The sequence below is a fragment of the Balaenoptera physalus genome (genome assembly GCF_965194825.1).
Source record: "Balaenoptera physalus genome assembly, chromosome: X".
Taxonomy (NCBI): domain Eukaryota; kingdom Metazoa; phylum Chordata; class Mammalia; order Artiodactyla; family Balaenopteridae; genus Balaenoptera; species Balaenoptera physalus.
The window spans coordinates 58431304-58448468 of record NC_138903.1 but is presented as its reverse complement, the minus strand read 5'-3'; the positions used below and the strand labels follow the sequence as shown (position 1 = coordinate 58448468).

Sequence of the window (17165 nt, the reverse complement as noted above, 5' to 3'; positions counted from 1 at the left end):
AGAACCCTGGCAGTGGCGGGCTGCACAGGCTTCCGGGAGGGGAGGTGTGGATAGTGACCTGTGCTTGCACACAGGCTTCTTGGTGGCTGCAGCAGCAGCCTTAGCATGTCATGCCCATCTCTGGTGTCCGCGCTGATAGCTGCGGCTCGCGCCTGCCTCTGGATGCTCATTTAGTTGGTGCTCTGAATCCCCTCTCCTCACGCACCCTAAAACAATGGTCTCTTGCCTCTTAGGCAGTTCCAGACACTTTCCCGGACTCCCTCCTGGCTAGCTGTGGCACACTAGCCCCCTTCAGGCTGTGTTCACACAGCCAACCCCAGTCCTCTCCCTGGGATCTGACCTCCGAAGCCCAAGCCTCAGCTCCCAGCCTCCACCCGCCCTGTTGGGTGAGCAGACAAGCCTCTCAAGCTGGTGAATGCTGGTCGGCACTGATCCTCTGTGCAGGAATCTGTCTGCTTTGCCCTCTGCACGCCTTTTTGCGCTCTCCTCCGTGGCTCCAAAGCTTCCCCCCCACACCCCTCTGTCACCACCAGTGAAGGGGCTTCCTAGTGTGTGGAAACTTTTCCTCCTTCACAGCTCCCTCCAACAGGTGCAGGTCCTGTCCGTATTCTTTTGTCTCTGTTTTTTCTTTTTTCTTTTTGCCCTACCCAGGTACGTGGGGAGCTTCTTGCCTTTTGGGAAGTCTGAGGTCTTCTGCCAGCGTTCAGTAAGTGTTCCGTAGGAGTTGTTCCACATGTAGATGTATTTCTGGTGTATTTGTGGGGAGGAAGGTGATCTCTACGTCTCACTCCTCCATCCATCTTGAAGGTCTCTCTCAAGACTGCCTTTTGAAGACTGCTTAGAACACCTTTCGCTAAGTGCTCTGGTCTACCCTGACTGTTTTTCAGTATTTTTACACTTTGTGTAGACTTTGTCTTTCTGGTGCTAGCTTTAGATTAATCTTAGACCTCTAGTCCTCTTTGTTTCTCATGAATGAACTTTTCCCAGCATTGCCCTTGCTTCCTGCGAAGGTTTGTGGAGGGGGACTATGAGTGATACCTCACTGGGATTTGGTGTTTATTTTCCTACTTACAATTAATTTGGAATTTGGGTGTTCTCTGTGTTTTCATGTGGAGGGCATGGCTTTGTGTACTTTTGTGTTTCTAGTGGTTCTGTGTTGTTTTATGGAGGATGTGTAGGGAGATTTAGATTTTACATGGCCACAATTACCTCAACATAAGCATTTCCCATACGATTAAAAATGCTTTGCAAATATTTTAATGGCTGCATAATATTATGATAGACAAAAGAACCAAAATTTATCAGATCATTTCCTTCTTATTGAGCATTTCATTTGTCTCCTTTTTTGTGATTACATAATTTGTGGATGAATTCGTTCTAATGTTTACTTTGCATAGATTTGCCAAAGTAGAATTATTGTCTCAAGGTTATAAATATTATTAATAATCTTGATATAATTTGAATCCAGGGAGAACCAGTAGATCATGTATGGATTTATTTTAATCACCTAACTAAGGTTGCTTCCACCTTTTTTTCAGGTAGCACCCCTGTCTTCTACATATATAGCAGGAACCAGGTCTGAAATAGCTGGGAGGCATCAGTGTGGCTATTTCTGGTGTTTACAACCAGTATCTCTGCCTATTGATGGAACCATGTGCCATTATTGGTTATGAAATATTTGAAGATCTCCTGCAGCCATAGTTTATAATATTTGTTTTCCTATGAGTGTATTGTCTTTTATCACTCTACTTGGGACACATACATATACAGCAACAACAAAAGGACAAGTGACCTTTATTTCAGCTCTCCTTTAGCCTGCCATCCCTGGATTTTATAAGTGAAGAAGGGAGATAAGCAAGAGACTGAGCTGGCAAGGCTGTAACTTGGTGAAACTGATCAATCCTCACATTAATTATTACTGCCTTCACGACTTGTGTCAGAGACTGATAGTCTCATTTTTCCTCCACTTTCTGTTAGTGACTTCTCTTTCTTCCTCTCACTCGATCAGTTTTATCAACTGCAAGTAATCAAAGCTTATCTTACTGTTAATGCAACCAGAATTTTCACAGTAATATCATATTACTAATGTTTTCTTCATTAGTTCGTACACTCTGACATGACTCGTGTGTTTTAGAGGAGCCACTATGACCTTCTTGCTATTGTGGGGATATTTTTTTGTTGTGTTTTTGTTTTTGTTTTTCTGCCTCTAAATGTGAGGGAAAAAAACATTGTGCCCTCATTTGGAGTGGTGGTTAGAACTTTGACCAAGATGTTCCTATGATTATTTTTACTCCCAGTCTTATTATCTATCACATAACAAAACATGACAGGAAAACAGCCTCACCCTAGAATCACATTTGAGAAGTTGTTATTCAAAAACAAAACAAAACAAAACAAAACAAAACTTCCCAGGCCTAATCCTGGACCCAATGAAACAGCCTCTTGTCTTGGGATCCAGGAATCTGTATTTCACAAAACTTCCCTAATGTCTCTGATGCAGTTTGTCAACTGACTATAGGCTCATTTTGGGGATGCATAGTTTCAGTGCATATTCTACATCAAACGATGACCCCAATATAGCTCTCAAATGGTCATCTCTGTTCCAGTTTCTAGAACTTGTTAACCTTGCTATATATTCATGACGTGCTCTAGGGTGCATACAAAACTTCATTTTCTAATATGCTCAGAATGTCATTCCCAAACCAAAAGCCTATAAAAATTCATTTGGTTTTCTGTGAATTGAATGGTTATTTTTTTACATTTTAATTCTTCTGTTAATTTGAAATTGAATATGTTTGGTGTGAAATAGGGATCTAACTGAATTTTTTCCAAATTGTTAATTTTCTATGCTCCATTTATTGAATGTCTTCTTTTTTCACTAATTTATAATGCTGCTTTTATTGTATATTAAGTTCTTATATTTACATGATGATCTTTTTATGAGCTCTTCACTTTTTCCACCTGTTATCTTGTACTAGTATGACCTTGTTACTGTTGTAGCATCTTTAATCATTTTCCTATCAAGTAGCACAAATTCTCCCCAATTATTCTTCTTTAAAAAAATGTTTAAGCCATTTTTGCCAACTCATTGTCCCATGTAAACTTTTTATCATGTTCCAGAAAACATAAGCTTTTTGACATTTTTATTTGAATCCTATTAAATCTAAAACTTAATTGAAGTCAAGTTGATAACTTTTCAATATTTAGTCTTTCTGTACAGAATCACAGTATATGTTTTCATTTATGCAGTTTTCTTTTTATATTTTGTACTTTTTTCTAGATAAGTCCTAAATGTTTACGCATATTTATTCCTAGGTTTGATTATAAAAATAACATATACACACACACATGCACAGAGTGCCAGTTTTTCCTATTATCAATAAATTTTTGAACTGATTATTGCTAGTGTATAAGATGCTTATGATTTTTGTATCTTTATTTTCTGACCAAGGATTTTAACAAGCTTTCCTGTGAGTTTTAACAATTTTTTAATTGTTTATCTTGGGTTTTTCGGGTGGACAGTTATGTCATTGATAAATAATTCTTACTCTATCTCCTTTCCAACAGCTTTAAGTTTCCTGTTCCTTGTTTAATTATATTAAATGTCCTAGCTGTTCACTGCCTTTGCCATTCATTAAAATCACCTGGAGAATTTAAAAAACAACCAAGACTCACCTCCAGAGGTTCTGATTTACTTTACATAGAGAGGAGCCTGGGCATTGTTATTTTCAAAGCTTCTCAGAGATTTCTAGAAGTTAGGTTTGAGAATCATTGTTCAAAACACTCTGATCCAATGATAAGTAGTAGTGGTGAAAGAAGTATTCCTTTCTGGCTTCTGATCTTAAGCTTTAACTATGATATCAACTGATCATTTGAGACAGATTCAATGGTGTACTGGATGCGCTCATACTGGCTCATGAGACCTGACTTTGCACATCTTTTCCCAACTTCAAGTTTATTGACATCATGTGGTAGCTTGGAATTGGCCCCACTCCACAGAATTTGGCAAATGCTGCAAATCAAGGCTCCCCTCCTCTCCCAGCATACCATTGCAAATATTTCCTTCTATTCCTAGTCTAAGGAATTTTTATCTTCATTACTATTTGAGTTTTATTGAAGCCACCTTTCATCATATTGACAACTTATCACCAAAATTTTAAAACTTTCTATTTCTTGCAGCAATTTTTTTTTAGAGGGATGCCTGTATTCTGATTCTTCAGAGTGTTTCCCTTCTTTTGAGCTACATTGACTTTTCCTGGCCCTAATAACTTTTCAGTTTGTTGTTTCTATTACATTATAGACAAGGAGGAGTCAAATTTGGGTTTGTAAGATATTGGTTTGAGTTCTTGATCAAAAGTTTCAGGTCCAAATGATTAGAAAAGCGAAACATTATTCCAACAATCACTGCTGTGGTAAACCTCAGATTCAGAGGGTAGTTCGTTTGGGTGGAAAAGAAAATCTCAGTCACTAACTTAGAGGAATATCTTGACTGCGTGTTTCTCCAGTAATTCTCTATAAATACTATCTTGTCACAAAGATGTGCATAAGAATTAGGCAATATAAAGCTGAAATTGGCATTCTCTGAGAAGTAATTGGAATTCAGAAACCATAGTCATGTCAGTTACATGCAGACCCATATGTTTTACAATCAAATGAGCTGAAATTTGGGTAGATAGATTCTTTTGAAGATTAAAAAGCCTAAATGCAACACATGGCTAAATTGATGGCCACTTTACTTTCACTGAGAATGGACAGGCCTTGGGCAGGGCCAAGATTTTACACAAATAAGGCTGCAGTAAGCTTCAGAATATACCAATTACCAATTTATACAGGAGGATATTATTCTCAGTCAAGCAATTGAAATGTTGGTTCTATAGCTGGGAATCTTTTGCCTTTACTTAGTGCAAAAGGATGAAGCTTACCTACTTTATGCCAGACACTCTTCTGAGAGAAAAGGATTATATAAGGGGAAGCACAGGCACAGGCTTAAAGTGGTTGCCCCTCTGGAGGGCATAGGCACTAAACCTTGTGGGCATCACTACAGCACCTTCTCTGCCAGCATGCAGAGTGCAAGAGCTATGGAGGTGTGACTACTTCCACATGTATTTTGATGGGTGGAGGCAAAGGGCTGTTGTAAGCCATGGCCACCACAGAGAGTCCCCACTGGTGCAGTGCCCAGTGGAGCTGTGGGAATGGGGCTGCCTCCATTACCCCAGACTAGTAGAACCACGTGTACGCAGTTCCAGCCTGGGAGAGTCACCCGCACTGAACTCTGACCCAGGAGAGCTGCAGAATGTGCTGTGCCGACCAAGCCATGGGAGCAGGGCCACCCAAAGCCTTGGGGACAGCACCACTACCCCAGTGTGTCTAGAAGGCAGGATCCCCAACCAAACTGGCCTTAAGATTTGGGACTTGCTCAGTACCAGTACCCCTTTCTATTTTCCTATTTCTTCCTTTTGGAATGGGAGTGTTTGTTCTATACCTGTCCCATATTTGTATTTTGGAAACACCTAACATGCTTGATTTCGCAGGTTGCCAGCTGGAGAGCAGTTTGCTTCAGGATGAATTATCTCACCAGTATCTGATTTAGTTGATATTTAGATAAGACATTGAACTTAGACATTTTTTAAAATCATAAACTTTATTTAACCCTGTATATTAAGAATATTACCAATTTAATATGTAATATAACAAATTATTAATGAGATATTTTACATTCCTTTTTGTACTAATTCTTCAAAATGTGGTGTCTATTTTATACTTACAGAATATCTCAACTCCAACTAACCACTATTTTTCTTTCCATTTTTATTGAGATATAATTGACATATATATGTTTAAGGTGTACAAAATAATGATTTGACTTACATACATCATGAAATGATTACCACAATAAGCTTAGTAAAAATCCATAGTCTCATATAAATATAGCATAAAAGAAATAGAAAATAAGATTTACTCTCTTAACAACTTTCATATATAACATAGAGCAGTGTTAATTATCTTTGTCATGTTGTAAATTACATATCTAGTACTTACTGATTTTATAACTAGAAGCTTGTACCTTTTGACTACCTTATCTAATTCCCCCTTCCCTCATGCCCTGTCTCTGATAACCACAAAGCTGATCTCTTTTTCTCTGAACTTGTTTGTTTTTGAAGTATAATTGACCTACAACACTGTGTTAGTTCTTGGTACACAAGATAGTGATTCAATATTTCTCTACATTTGAAAATGATCACCATGATAAATATAGTTGTCATCTGTCACCTTACAAAGATATTACATAATTATTGACTATATTCCCCACACTGTACATTTCATAATGTAACTAGAAGTTTAATCTCCCTAACCTATTTCTCTCCTCCCCTCAACCACTACTCCAATGACAAGCACCTGTTTATTCTCTTTATCTATGACCCTGTTTGGTTATGTTTTCACGTTTGTTTTGTTTTTTTTAGATTCCACATGTAAGTGAAATCATACAGTATTTGTCTTTCTCTGTCTGACTTATTTCACTTAGCATAATACCCTCTAGGTCCACCCATGCTGTGACAAATAGCAAGATTTCATTCTTTTTTATGGCTGAGTAATATTCCACTGTATATATATACCATAAATTCCTTATCCATTCATTTGTCAATGGACACTTAGGTTGAACCTCCTTACCTTGGCTATTGTAAATAATGCTGCAATGAACATATGGGTGCATATATCTTTTCAAATTAGTGTTTTCATTTTCTTCGCATAAATACCCAGAGTGGAGTTTCTGGACTTTATGGTAGTTTTATTTTCAATTTTTAAAGGAATCTTCATATTGTTTTCCATAGGGGCTGCACCAGTGTACATTCCTACCAACAGTGAATGAGGGTTCTTTTCTCTACATCTTCACCAACACTTATTATTTCTTGTCTTTTTGATAATAGCCATTCTGACAGATGTGAGGTGTTAGCTCATTGTAGTTTTGATTTGCATTTCCCTAATGATTTTGAACATCTTTTCATGAGCCTGTGGCTATCTGTATATCTTCTTTGGAAAAATCTCTATTCATGTCCTCTGTCATTTTTTAAATTGGGTTGTTGGTTTCTTTGAAGTGGAATTGTATGATTTCTTTTTTATATTTTGAATATAAAAATAATATATATATTATCCTTGTTGGATATATCCTTGTTGTGTGTGTGTGTGTGTGTTGTATATATGTGTGTGTGTGTGTATATATATTTATATATATTCTTGTTGGATATATCATTTGCAAATATCTTCTCGCATTCAGTAAGGTGGCTTTTCATTTTGTTGATAGTTTCCTTTGCTGTGCAAAAGCTTTGTAAGTTGATGTAGTCTCACTTTTTTTTTGCTTTTATTTTCCTTGCCTGAGGAGACATATTCCAAAAAATATTACTAAGACTGATATCAAAGAGCCTACCGCTTATGTTTTCTTCTAGATGTTTTATGGTTTCAGGTCTTGTATTTAAGCCTTTAATTCATTTTGAGTTTATTTTTGTATATGGCATGAGAAAGTAGTCCAGTTTGATTCTTTTGCATGTAGCTAGCTGTCCAGTTTTCCCAAACCATTTATTGGAAAGAGGGTCTTTTCCCCATGGTATATTCTTGCCTCCTTTGTCATAGATTAATTGACTATATAAACATGGGTTTATTTCTGGACTCTCTATGCTGTTCCATTGATCTATGGGACTGTTTTTGTGCCATTACCATACTATTTTTATTACTGTAGCTTTGTAGTATAGTTTGAAATCAGGACATGTGATATGTCTACTTCTGTACTTCTTTCTCAAGATTGTTTTGGCTATTTGGGGTCTTGTGTTTCCATACAAATTTTAGAATTTTTTGTTCTACTTTTGTGGAAAATGCCATTTGTATTTTGATAGGGATTTCATTGAATATTACTTATATTACTGTTATTTCTTTCTAGTTCAATTTCATATTGGTGTAAGGTTTTATTCTTTTGAATTTATTAAGGTCTGTTTTATGGCCCAGAATGGGGTCTGTCTTAGTGAATGTTCTGGATGAACTTTAGAAGAATGTGTATTCGCTTTTGTTGGATGAAGTAGTCTATAAATGTCAATTAAATCCAGCTGATTGATGATGCTGTTCAGTTCAATTACTTACTGATTTTTTACCCGTTGTATCTGTCATTTACCATAAAGGGGTGTTGAAAAGCACATGTTTCAGTGCTTTTTTGTTGGATGCATATCTTTTAAGGATAGGTATGTATTCTTGGAGAATTAATCCTTCTATTTAATGACCCTTTTATCTCTGATAATTTCCTTGATCTGAAGTCTGCTTTGTTTGAAATGAATAGAGCTACCTCAGCTTTGTTTTTGATTAATGTTAGCGTGGTATATCATTCTCCATCCCTTTTTTAATCTATATGTCTCTTTATATTTGAAGTTGGTTTCTTGTAGATAATATATAATTAAGTCTTGTTTTATAATACACTCTGACAGTCTATGTATTTTCATTGGTGTATTTATACCATTGACATTTAAAGTGATTATTGATATAGTTGGATTAATACCTACCATACTTGCTACATTTTTCTGGTCATGGTCCTTGTTCTTCGTTTCTTTTTTCATTTTCCACTCTTTTTCTGCCTTCTCTGGGTTTAACTGAGTATTTTTTATGATTCTATTTTTTCTCTTTGTTAACATATAAATTATACTTTTTTAAAACTCTTTTTTAGTGGTTGCCCTTGCATTTGCAACATACATTTACAATTTATCCAAGTCCTCTTTCAAATAATACCATACCACTGCACTGTTAGTGCCAGTACTTTATAACAGAATGTTTCTAATTCCTCTCTTTAATCCCTTATAACATTTTTGTCATTCATTTCACTATCCATAAGCTATAATCACTGAATACATTGTTGCTATTATTTTAAACTTTTACCTCTTAGACCAGTTAAGAATAAGAGTAATAGTGTTTTGTTTACCATCATTTATTCCTCCTCTAATACTCTTCATTTCTTTATGTAAATATGAATTATTGACCTATAGGTTTCTCTGTGAAGAACTTCTTCTAACGTCTCTTGCAAGGGAGATCTACTGGTGACAAATTTTCTCAATGTTTGTTTATTTGAGAAGGTATTTATTTCTCATTCACCTTTGAAAGGTAATTTCTTTCTTTCAGGCTGGTCTTTTTTTTCTTTTAACACTTTAAATATTTCATTCCACTCTCTTCTTGTTTACATGGTTTCTTGAGAAAAGTTGGAATAATTCTTATTGTGCTCTTCCTTCAGTAAGGTGTTTTTTTCTTCTGGCTTCTATCAAGATTTTTTCTTTGTCTTTGGTTTTATTCAGTTTGACTGTGGTATGCTTAGGTGGAGATTCTTTTGATATGTATCCTGATTGGTGTTTTCCAAGATTCCTGGATTTGTGGTTTTGTGTTTATTATTAGTTTTCAGAAATTCTCAGTCATCATTGCTTAAGATATTTCCTCTGTTCCTTTTTCTCTTTCTTCCCCTTCTAGTATTCCCATTGCATGTATGTTACACCTTTTGTTATTGTCCCACAGTTTTTGGATATCCTCTTCTGTCTTTTCCTTTCTTTTTTTTTTTCTCTTTGCATTTTATTTTTGGAAGTTTATACTGACATTTCTTTAAGTTCACTGCTTATTTTCTCACCTGTGTCCATCAAAGGAATTCTTCATTTCTGTTATGGTGTTTCTGATTTCTAAAATTTCCTTTTGATTCTTTCTTAAAGCTTCTATCTCTCTGCTTACATTAATCCAACTCCTTTTTTTAAGGTTGTCCACTTTACCCATTACAGTCCTTGGTATATTAATCATAGTTGTTTTAAATTCCTAATTTGATAATTATAAAGTATCTGCCATATCTGAGTCTTATTCTGATGCTTTCTGTGTTTCTTGAAACTTTTTTTGTCTTTTAGTGTTTTCTTGTAATTTTTGTTGCAAGCCAGACATTATGGGTAAAAGGAACTGAGGTAAATGGGTCTTTAGTGTGAGGTTTTATTTATCTGGCTAGAGTTTAGCCTGTGTTTTTTGGTTGCTGTATCTGTAGGTCTCAGGGGCTAAACTTACCTCTGGTGTCCTTGTTTTTATTTCCTCTACTGTCTTTTGTTTTCCCTAGAGACTTCTTAAATATTGTCTGAGAAGAATAATTCTTTTAGTCATATTCCCTTGTTATTATCCAGGAAGCCTGTTGATATGGTGGTAAGGTGTGAGGGCAGGGGTAGTGTTCTACAATTCTACAATTATGTCTCAGTATTTTAGTGAACCTGTGCTTCTGGCCTGTGACTTTCACAAGTATTTCTCAGTTTTGTTTCAGTTTTCCCCCTTAGAAGAGACAGGAAGGGATTTCATTTCTGGAATTGGGAATTTCCCCCTTCCCAGGTCAGTTAAGCTCTGGTAAAGTAGTTTCTCTTGAGGGTAGGCCTTATTAAGAAGAATGAAATGCTCTGTGCATATTTTTAAATGGCTAATTTTCTTATCTCCTTCTCAGAATTACAGTAACATGAGGGAATTTTTCTCAGATCTTCACTGTGAGGACCTGATAGGGCTCCTGGAGGTAAAACTCACAAAAGCTTGGGAGTCCCCTAGGACTGGGCCTTCTTAAAATTTTTAACTCTCAATCTTGTCCACACTGAGCCGCTAGTAATTTGCCAATTACAGATTGGGTTTTCCTAGCCCTGTACTGTTTCCTAAGGAGTTTTCTACCCTTGGGCTTCTGCTCTATAAGTTTTGATTCTCTGTATCTGCCTGTCTGTTTCTTCAGTTTGCCTTATGACCTCAGTTCTCTGATGGAACTAAGAGGAGTTGACTTTCAGTTTGTTCCATTTTTTTTTCTTATTGTGTGAATGAAAGAGGTGGCTTCCAAGCTCCTTACATCCCTAGTTCAATATAAGGGAATTTTTGAGACCTCAAAGACATGTTTGTTGCAAAGTTTTCATCTTTTGAAAACTGGTCAGAGTAACCATCTTTTAATTAATGCACTTTATTTTTCTTTTAAAGGGATAAAATGTAAGATCTTGTGGAATGTTAACTTTTTTCTCATTTTTTTCTTCTCAAATAGATCCTAAATGTCCAGGAGATGTTGATTTTCATAATAGTGACTGGGACATTAAGACAATCACCAGCTCCTTGAAATTCTACCTCAGGTATATCTGATATGATTTGGAACATTCCTTTTCAGAGTTGATGAAATATTTCTGGATGGAGATTGGAGTTAATGTGGTCCCAATTTTGGGAGGTTGGGTAGGATTGCTAAAGAAAATAATAGTGAAAAAAATTTCTGTCAAAGAAGAATGTGCAGTAGGAGACTTTTTAAAATTTGGGAATTTAAGCAAGGGAAGCATCAAAATAATAGAATAGTTATTGAAATATGGCTTTTTTGAAGAAAATTGGCTTTAAAAAAGATTATTTAAAAATCACGCCCTTAAAATAATTGAAGTTTTGCCATTGTGCACAGATAGGTTGATGTCACAAATGGGCTCACTAGTAAAATCAGGAGTTGTGACATTTCAAGGTTGTTAACATGTTTTAGTGGATAATAACCATTTTGAAACATTAAATTGCATTTACACAAACATAATTTGTGTATTTGTATGTCTTTTGTTATAATGGAAATAAAAACCAAAAAACTACAACCATAAAAATGTTAGAACTGAATGAAGTGGTGGCAGTCGGGAAAAAATTAACTTACAAGCAAAATTTGGGGATGCACAATGATGATGAATATATCATTCAGTTTATTGGCATAGATTTATATTACGTAAAAATATTTGTGACATATACACTTTTTAAAGTCATTCATTTCTTACCATTTTCTGTGTCCCATGTATGCACCATACTTTATGTGGTAGAATGTCTTCTTTTCAATTACTGTACTCTTTAGACGTTAAGATAGGTACTTTAGCTATGGGAAATATCATTAATCCAAAATAGATTGGGTCCCAGATATTGCTATTAAATGACCTTCTGCTGTAGCATCATCTTAGAACTTTAAGTAAACATGAATGCTCTTTCCAGGAGTATTTCTCCTGCATGTGCCAAAGAAGAAAAGCACTGGCGTTGGAGGGTTTATTCTGTGCTAGGCTGTGTTCTAGTTGCTTACGTTGACAATATCATTGTTTTTTTCTCACAATAATCTTATAAGATAGGTGTTACCATACTCATTTTACAGATGAAGAAATTAAATCATACCCCTCACCCATTAAGTAATATTCATGATCATGGCTCATATTATTTGAACCTAAGTATCTCTGACTTATAAGGCCACTGGTATTGGAACACCTTATTCCCCTATTCCCCACTGCCCAGGGGCTGTGACCTTCTTGGAGTTGCTTGGGTAATTTAAGAAAGACAGAGTAATCTGCTATGCATACTTTCAGGAGACTCGTGATGATGAGAATAGTGCAAGTAAATAACTCTGTGTCTCTAGCCTACTTAAAAGGAGTTATTTTTTTTCAGAGATTTATATAGAGTAAGTCCCTCCCACATTACATCTTTCCCAGCTTATCCCATAACAAGCAGTGTAGCTCTTTTGAAAGATGAGAAGATCGAGCCTGAAAGTTTGAGTGGCCTGTAACCCCAATAAGAGATATTTGTTCTTAAGTGTCATATCCATGAACATTTAATATGTACTAGCCAGTCAGCACCCTTTAGATTTCTTAAATGTGTCAGTATTTTCATAGTGGACTTCCTCCATCTGTGTTCTAGGCACCTAACTCACCCCTTGTCTCCAACATTTCTAGAAAATTACTCTAAAAACCATCCCTTCTCTCTTCTGTATCTTTACCCTCTCTCATTCAACAGGCTCTTTCCTCTCAGCATGTAAATATGCTCCAACATTACACATCTCTTTGCATTCATTTATTCTACCATTCACTAAACCATTCAGTAAACATTTCCTGACCTACTCTATGCCTAGCATGGTGTCTGGCAGTAGGCATATAGCTGTGAGTAGATATGACCTTAAAAAGGTTATAGTCCAGTAAAGTGGAGAGACAAAAGACAAATAATTATACAAATATAATGTGCTATGATAAGTGCTCTGAAGGAAAAGTGCAAGGTGCTATGCAGTCATATAATAGGAAGGCCTAACTTATTCTGGTTTTTAGTTTGGAATGAGGTTTGAATTATAACTTGGAGTCAACTGGGGGTGGGGGGAGGCAGTTCCAGACAGAAATAACTTCATATGCAAAGACCTTGAAGCAAGAGGAAGACCCTTTTAAGAAACTACATGTACCAGTTTATGTGGAGTATTGAGTGTAGACAGGGAGGGAGAGATATGTAGGGGCCAGATCATGCAAGGCCTTTTAGGACATTTTAAGAATTGGGGTATGAATTTATATTAAAAGGAATGAGAATATATTGAAAGATTTTTAAGCAGGAGGTAATATGATGAGATTTGCATTTTGAGAAAAACATAGAGAGATGAGATTAGAGAGAGGCAAAATAAGTAGAGGTGGAAACCAATTAGCAAGCTATTGCTGTGGTCCCGGAAAGAGATGATGCTTCTGTGTGGACTAGGGAGTAGCGGTGGGGATAGATAGAAATAAGCATATTCTAGAGATTTAGCGAGTAAAGTTGGATGTGAAGATGGAGGAGAGGGAGATAAAAGAATGGCTTCCACATTTCCGGCCCATACAACCAAATGATGGTCATACATTTACTGATTTGGGAAACATAAGAAAATGACTAAATTTGAGGGATATGACAAGTTAGGTTTGGATATGTCAAATTTGGGTGTCTTTGAAGAAATCAGGACAAGAATTTTAGGTAGGCAATTTGATATATAGGAAATATATAGGAATGAAACTCAAGAATTCTGGGCTTGAGCTAAAAAATTGAGAATCATCAACAGTGTAGATGATAATTGGAGGCAGGAGCTTAGATGAGATTGCCTAGTGAGATATTTCACCCCTTCCCAATCTAGCTTCAGTGTATGAAGTAATATACACTCCCTGTCTCTGCTTCTTAATGTCCCAGTTTACTCCTTAACCCACTGCAGTATGACTCCCGCTCCCTCTGCTCTACTGAAGCTGCTCTTGCCAAGGTCGCCAGTGATTCCCTCAATTCTAAACACAATGGACAATTGTCAACCTTTACCTTATTTGACCTCTTTGTAGCATTTGAAGCTGTTAACAAGCCCTCCTTGAAACTTTTTCTTCTTTTGGATTCTGCTATTCCATTGCTTTTGGATTTTCTCTCACCTCTTTGACCATTTTTAGAAGTCCCTTTTATGGACTTTCTACCTGGTATTTCCTAAGGCTTTCCTCTCTTTTTACTACACTGAGGGGATGGAAAATTCAAATATCCACAAAAGCCAGGACATGAAAATGACTGAAGTAGACTGCTTTCATGTTAAACTTGTTGCATATAAAACCTTTACTTACATAGCAATCCCTTTGTTTATATATAAACAGCAATATTCTTTACTTCCACAAATAACCATATGGACCCAATATAGACAGATCTTTCAGTTTTTCAATAGAGGCAGACAATATTGATTTTTATGTGAAATACACAATTTTTTCATATTCTGATGACTCATTCAATTCCATTTCTTTTTTACACACTACTCTGGACAGGGAAGAAATGTTGAAAGGTCTCATGTAGCTGTTGGCTGCCAGTTTGTCATCTTTCCTTGAGCAGTGGTATCTGTTCTCATGGTTCTAATCACCCTCCTAGGTTCATGATTTCCACATCTACTTCTCAGATTTAGAAAGGCACTCCATCCATCTTCCTAATAAACATCTGCCTTTGGCTATCCCAGAAACCCTTCTGACATAGCATCTCCACTTCCCTCTCAATCAATTTCTAATCTATTCAGTCACCCAAACCAGATTACTCTCTCCGTCACCAACATATGCAATTGTTGATGGAGCTCTGTCTTTAATGTCTTTCAAATGACTCTCCTCACATTTTCTTTCTATCCCTAATGGCACTATTTTTGTTTAGGCCTTTATTATTTCTCACCTAGATTACTACAATAATAGCAGTGGCAAGCAGTATAACGTAGTGATTAAGAACATGGACTTGAGACAGACTGCTAAATTCTGCCACTTACTAATTGTGTGGTCTAGGATGAATTATTTATCTTTTCTGAAGCTCAGTTTCCTTATCTATAAAATGGAGATAATAACAATATCTACCTTACAGGGTTGTCATGAGAATTAAGTGAGTAAATATATATAAACCGCTTAGTGGATAGTTTGTTATTATTATTATTATTATTAGTGTATTACTTCCTTCCTCTGAGCCATGCATCACCTACATTTTGTATATGGAACTCTCCTCAACTAGACTATTAGCTCCTTGGAGGTTTAGACTTTGTCTAACTCATCTGGATCCCCAATACCTGGCACAATGCCAGTCACAAGTAGGGGCTCAGCCAACATTTTTTTTTTTTGGCTGCAGCACACAGCAAGCGGGATCTTAGTTCCCCAACCAGGGGTCGAACCCGTTCCCCCTGCAGTGGAAGTACGGAGTGTTAACCACTGGACCACCAGGGAAGTCCCTCAGCCAATATTTTTTGACTAAATAAAGAAACCTATTTGAGGCTCAATTTCCTTCTCCATTAAATGGGGATTTGAATTACTGCTTCACCTCACAGGATCTTTGGAAGGATCAAATGGGAGGACAGATATAAAAGCACTTTGGAAACTGAGGAAGTATCCAACTGTAAGGACTTCATAGTAGCATTCATAGTGGGTCCACTTTGGAATTTTGCAGGACTGATTTGTGCCTCTTTTCACTTTGGGGAACTAATTGGAGACCCTGCACAAGGTCTCAGCTCATACTTTTATAGGTCTTCTGTCGAATTACTAGCAACTAGGATTCCTCTGACAAAATTTCAGATGAAGAGAGAAATGTATGTAGTCGTTAATCTGTGGAGCTCAGAAACTTCAGGCTTGCTGCTCACAGAACTGCACATCTAAGGCCTTGCTACTCCCTCCCCAAAGGAACTTACAGTCTTCATTAATTTCAGGAATCTTTCTGAACCTGTCATGACCTATAGACTTCACAAAGAGCTGGTCTCTGCTGCCAGTAAGTATTTATGTTACTTAGTTAATTGTGTTGTCCTCGCTTCTAAGTAATGTTTACAGCAACAAGCCTAGAAGACTGCTTGAGGGAAAGTGAGGGAAAAAACAAACATATACACAGATTTTGTCCACTGTCAAATGAGAGTATTCTTACTTGCTAACTCAAGTGTTGTATTATTTTTCATAAATCAATGTTAGTTGAGTGAATTGGAGAAAACTGGCTAACGAGGGATATGACAAGTCTGAGGACTTTATTGATTGATTTGCCTCTTACATCAGAACATGATGGCTCACATTGCCAGGGGACAGCAAAATGTTTCCATTACAGTTACTATTTCAGCATTTTTTCAGCACTTTGCCTTTTCAAATGCTTTTCAATTGTGTTGTGAATTATTACTCCTAATCTTTTAGTGCTAGCATCACATATTTTTAGATGATAAGACCGATGGTGAGGGTGGAGGGGTACATAGGAAATAAGGCATATAGAATCACTCAAAAAGTTGGCAGCTGAAGAAGCATTAAAAGTTTTGGCTGAGGCCACTGTATGAGTATCCCTCCCTACCTTGATGTGACTCTTCTGCATTATGCCTTGTATGGTATTTAGGAAAAAGATTCAGGGGATTTGTCTTCATAATGAATCTTTGTTGAGGCAAGAGAGCTTTGATCTTTACTCTGAGGTCTCTCAGTGATTTTCATAGGAACCTAGAGGCAGAAGCATCATACCTCCTAGTTCCACAAGGAAAGTGGGTGGGCAAGGGATTCCAGCTGGAAGTTTGCATGTGGAACTTTAGGAGCAACCTGCTGTATCCAGAATTCTGACTTGCTCTGAGACAGTCTCGTCTTCTCTACTCATATTTCTTTTCTCTTCTCTCTACTATTTCTTCATCTTTCTAGGCCTATTTCTTTGTTTTCAATCTATGTTTTTATCTTTTAGTCAGTCTCTCTCCCTCCCTCTCTTTCTTTCAGTGTCTTTGTTTCTTGGTCTCTCTTTGTCATTGTGTCCCTGTGTCTATATATATCTCTCTCTTTTCATCTCTTTGACTCTATGTGTCTCTGATTGTCTGTGTCTGTGTGTGCACATGTGCGCCTGTGTGTGTGTGCCTGTGTGTATATGTATGAGAGTTTGCTTGATCCAATTGC

The 17165-nt window shown here is 36.7% G+C and overlaps 1 protein-coding gene across 7 annotated transcripts in view; it reads left to right on the top strand.

Annotated features, from left to right (window-relative positions):
- Nucleotides 1-17165, top strand: part of OPHN1 (oligophrenin 1) — a 630165-nt gene that overhangs the window by 496049 nt on the left and 116951 nt on the right. For all 7 annotated transcript variants that reach the window (XM_082444939.1, XM_082444938.1, XM_082444940.1 and 4 more), the window contains 2 exons: nt 11051-11135; nt 15971-16029. In XM_082444939.1, coding sequence (XP_082301065.1) covers nt 11051-11135; nt 15971-16029 — 144 coding nt within the window. The remainder of the gene's footprint in view (nt 1-11050; nt 11136-15970; nt 16030-17165) is intronic.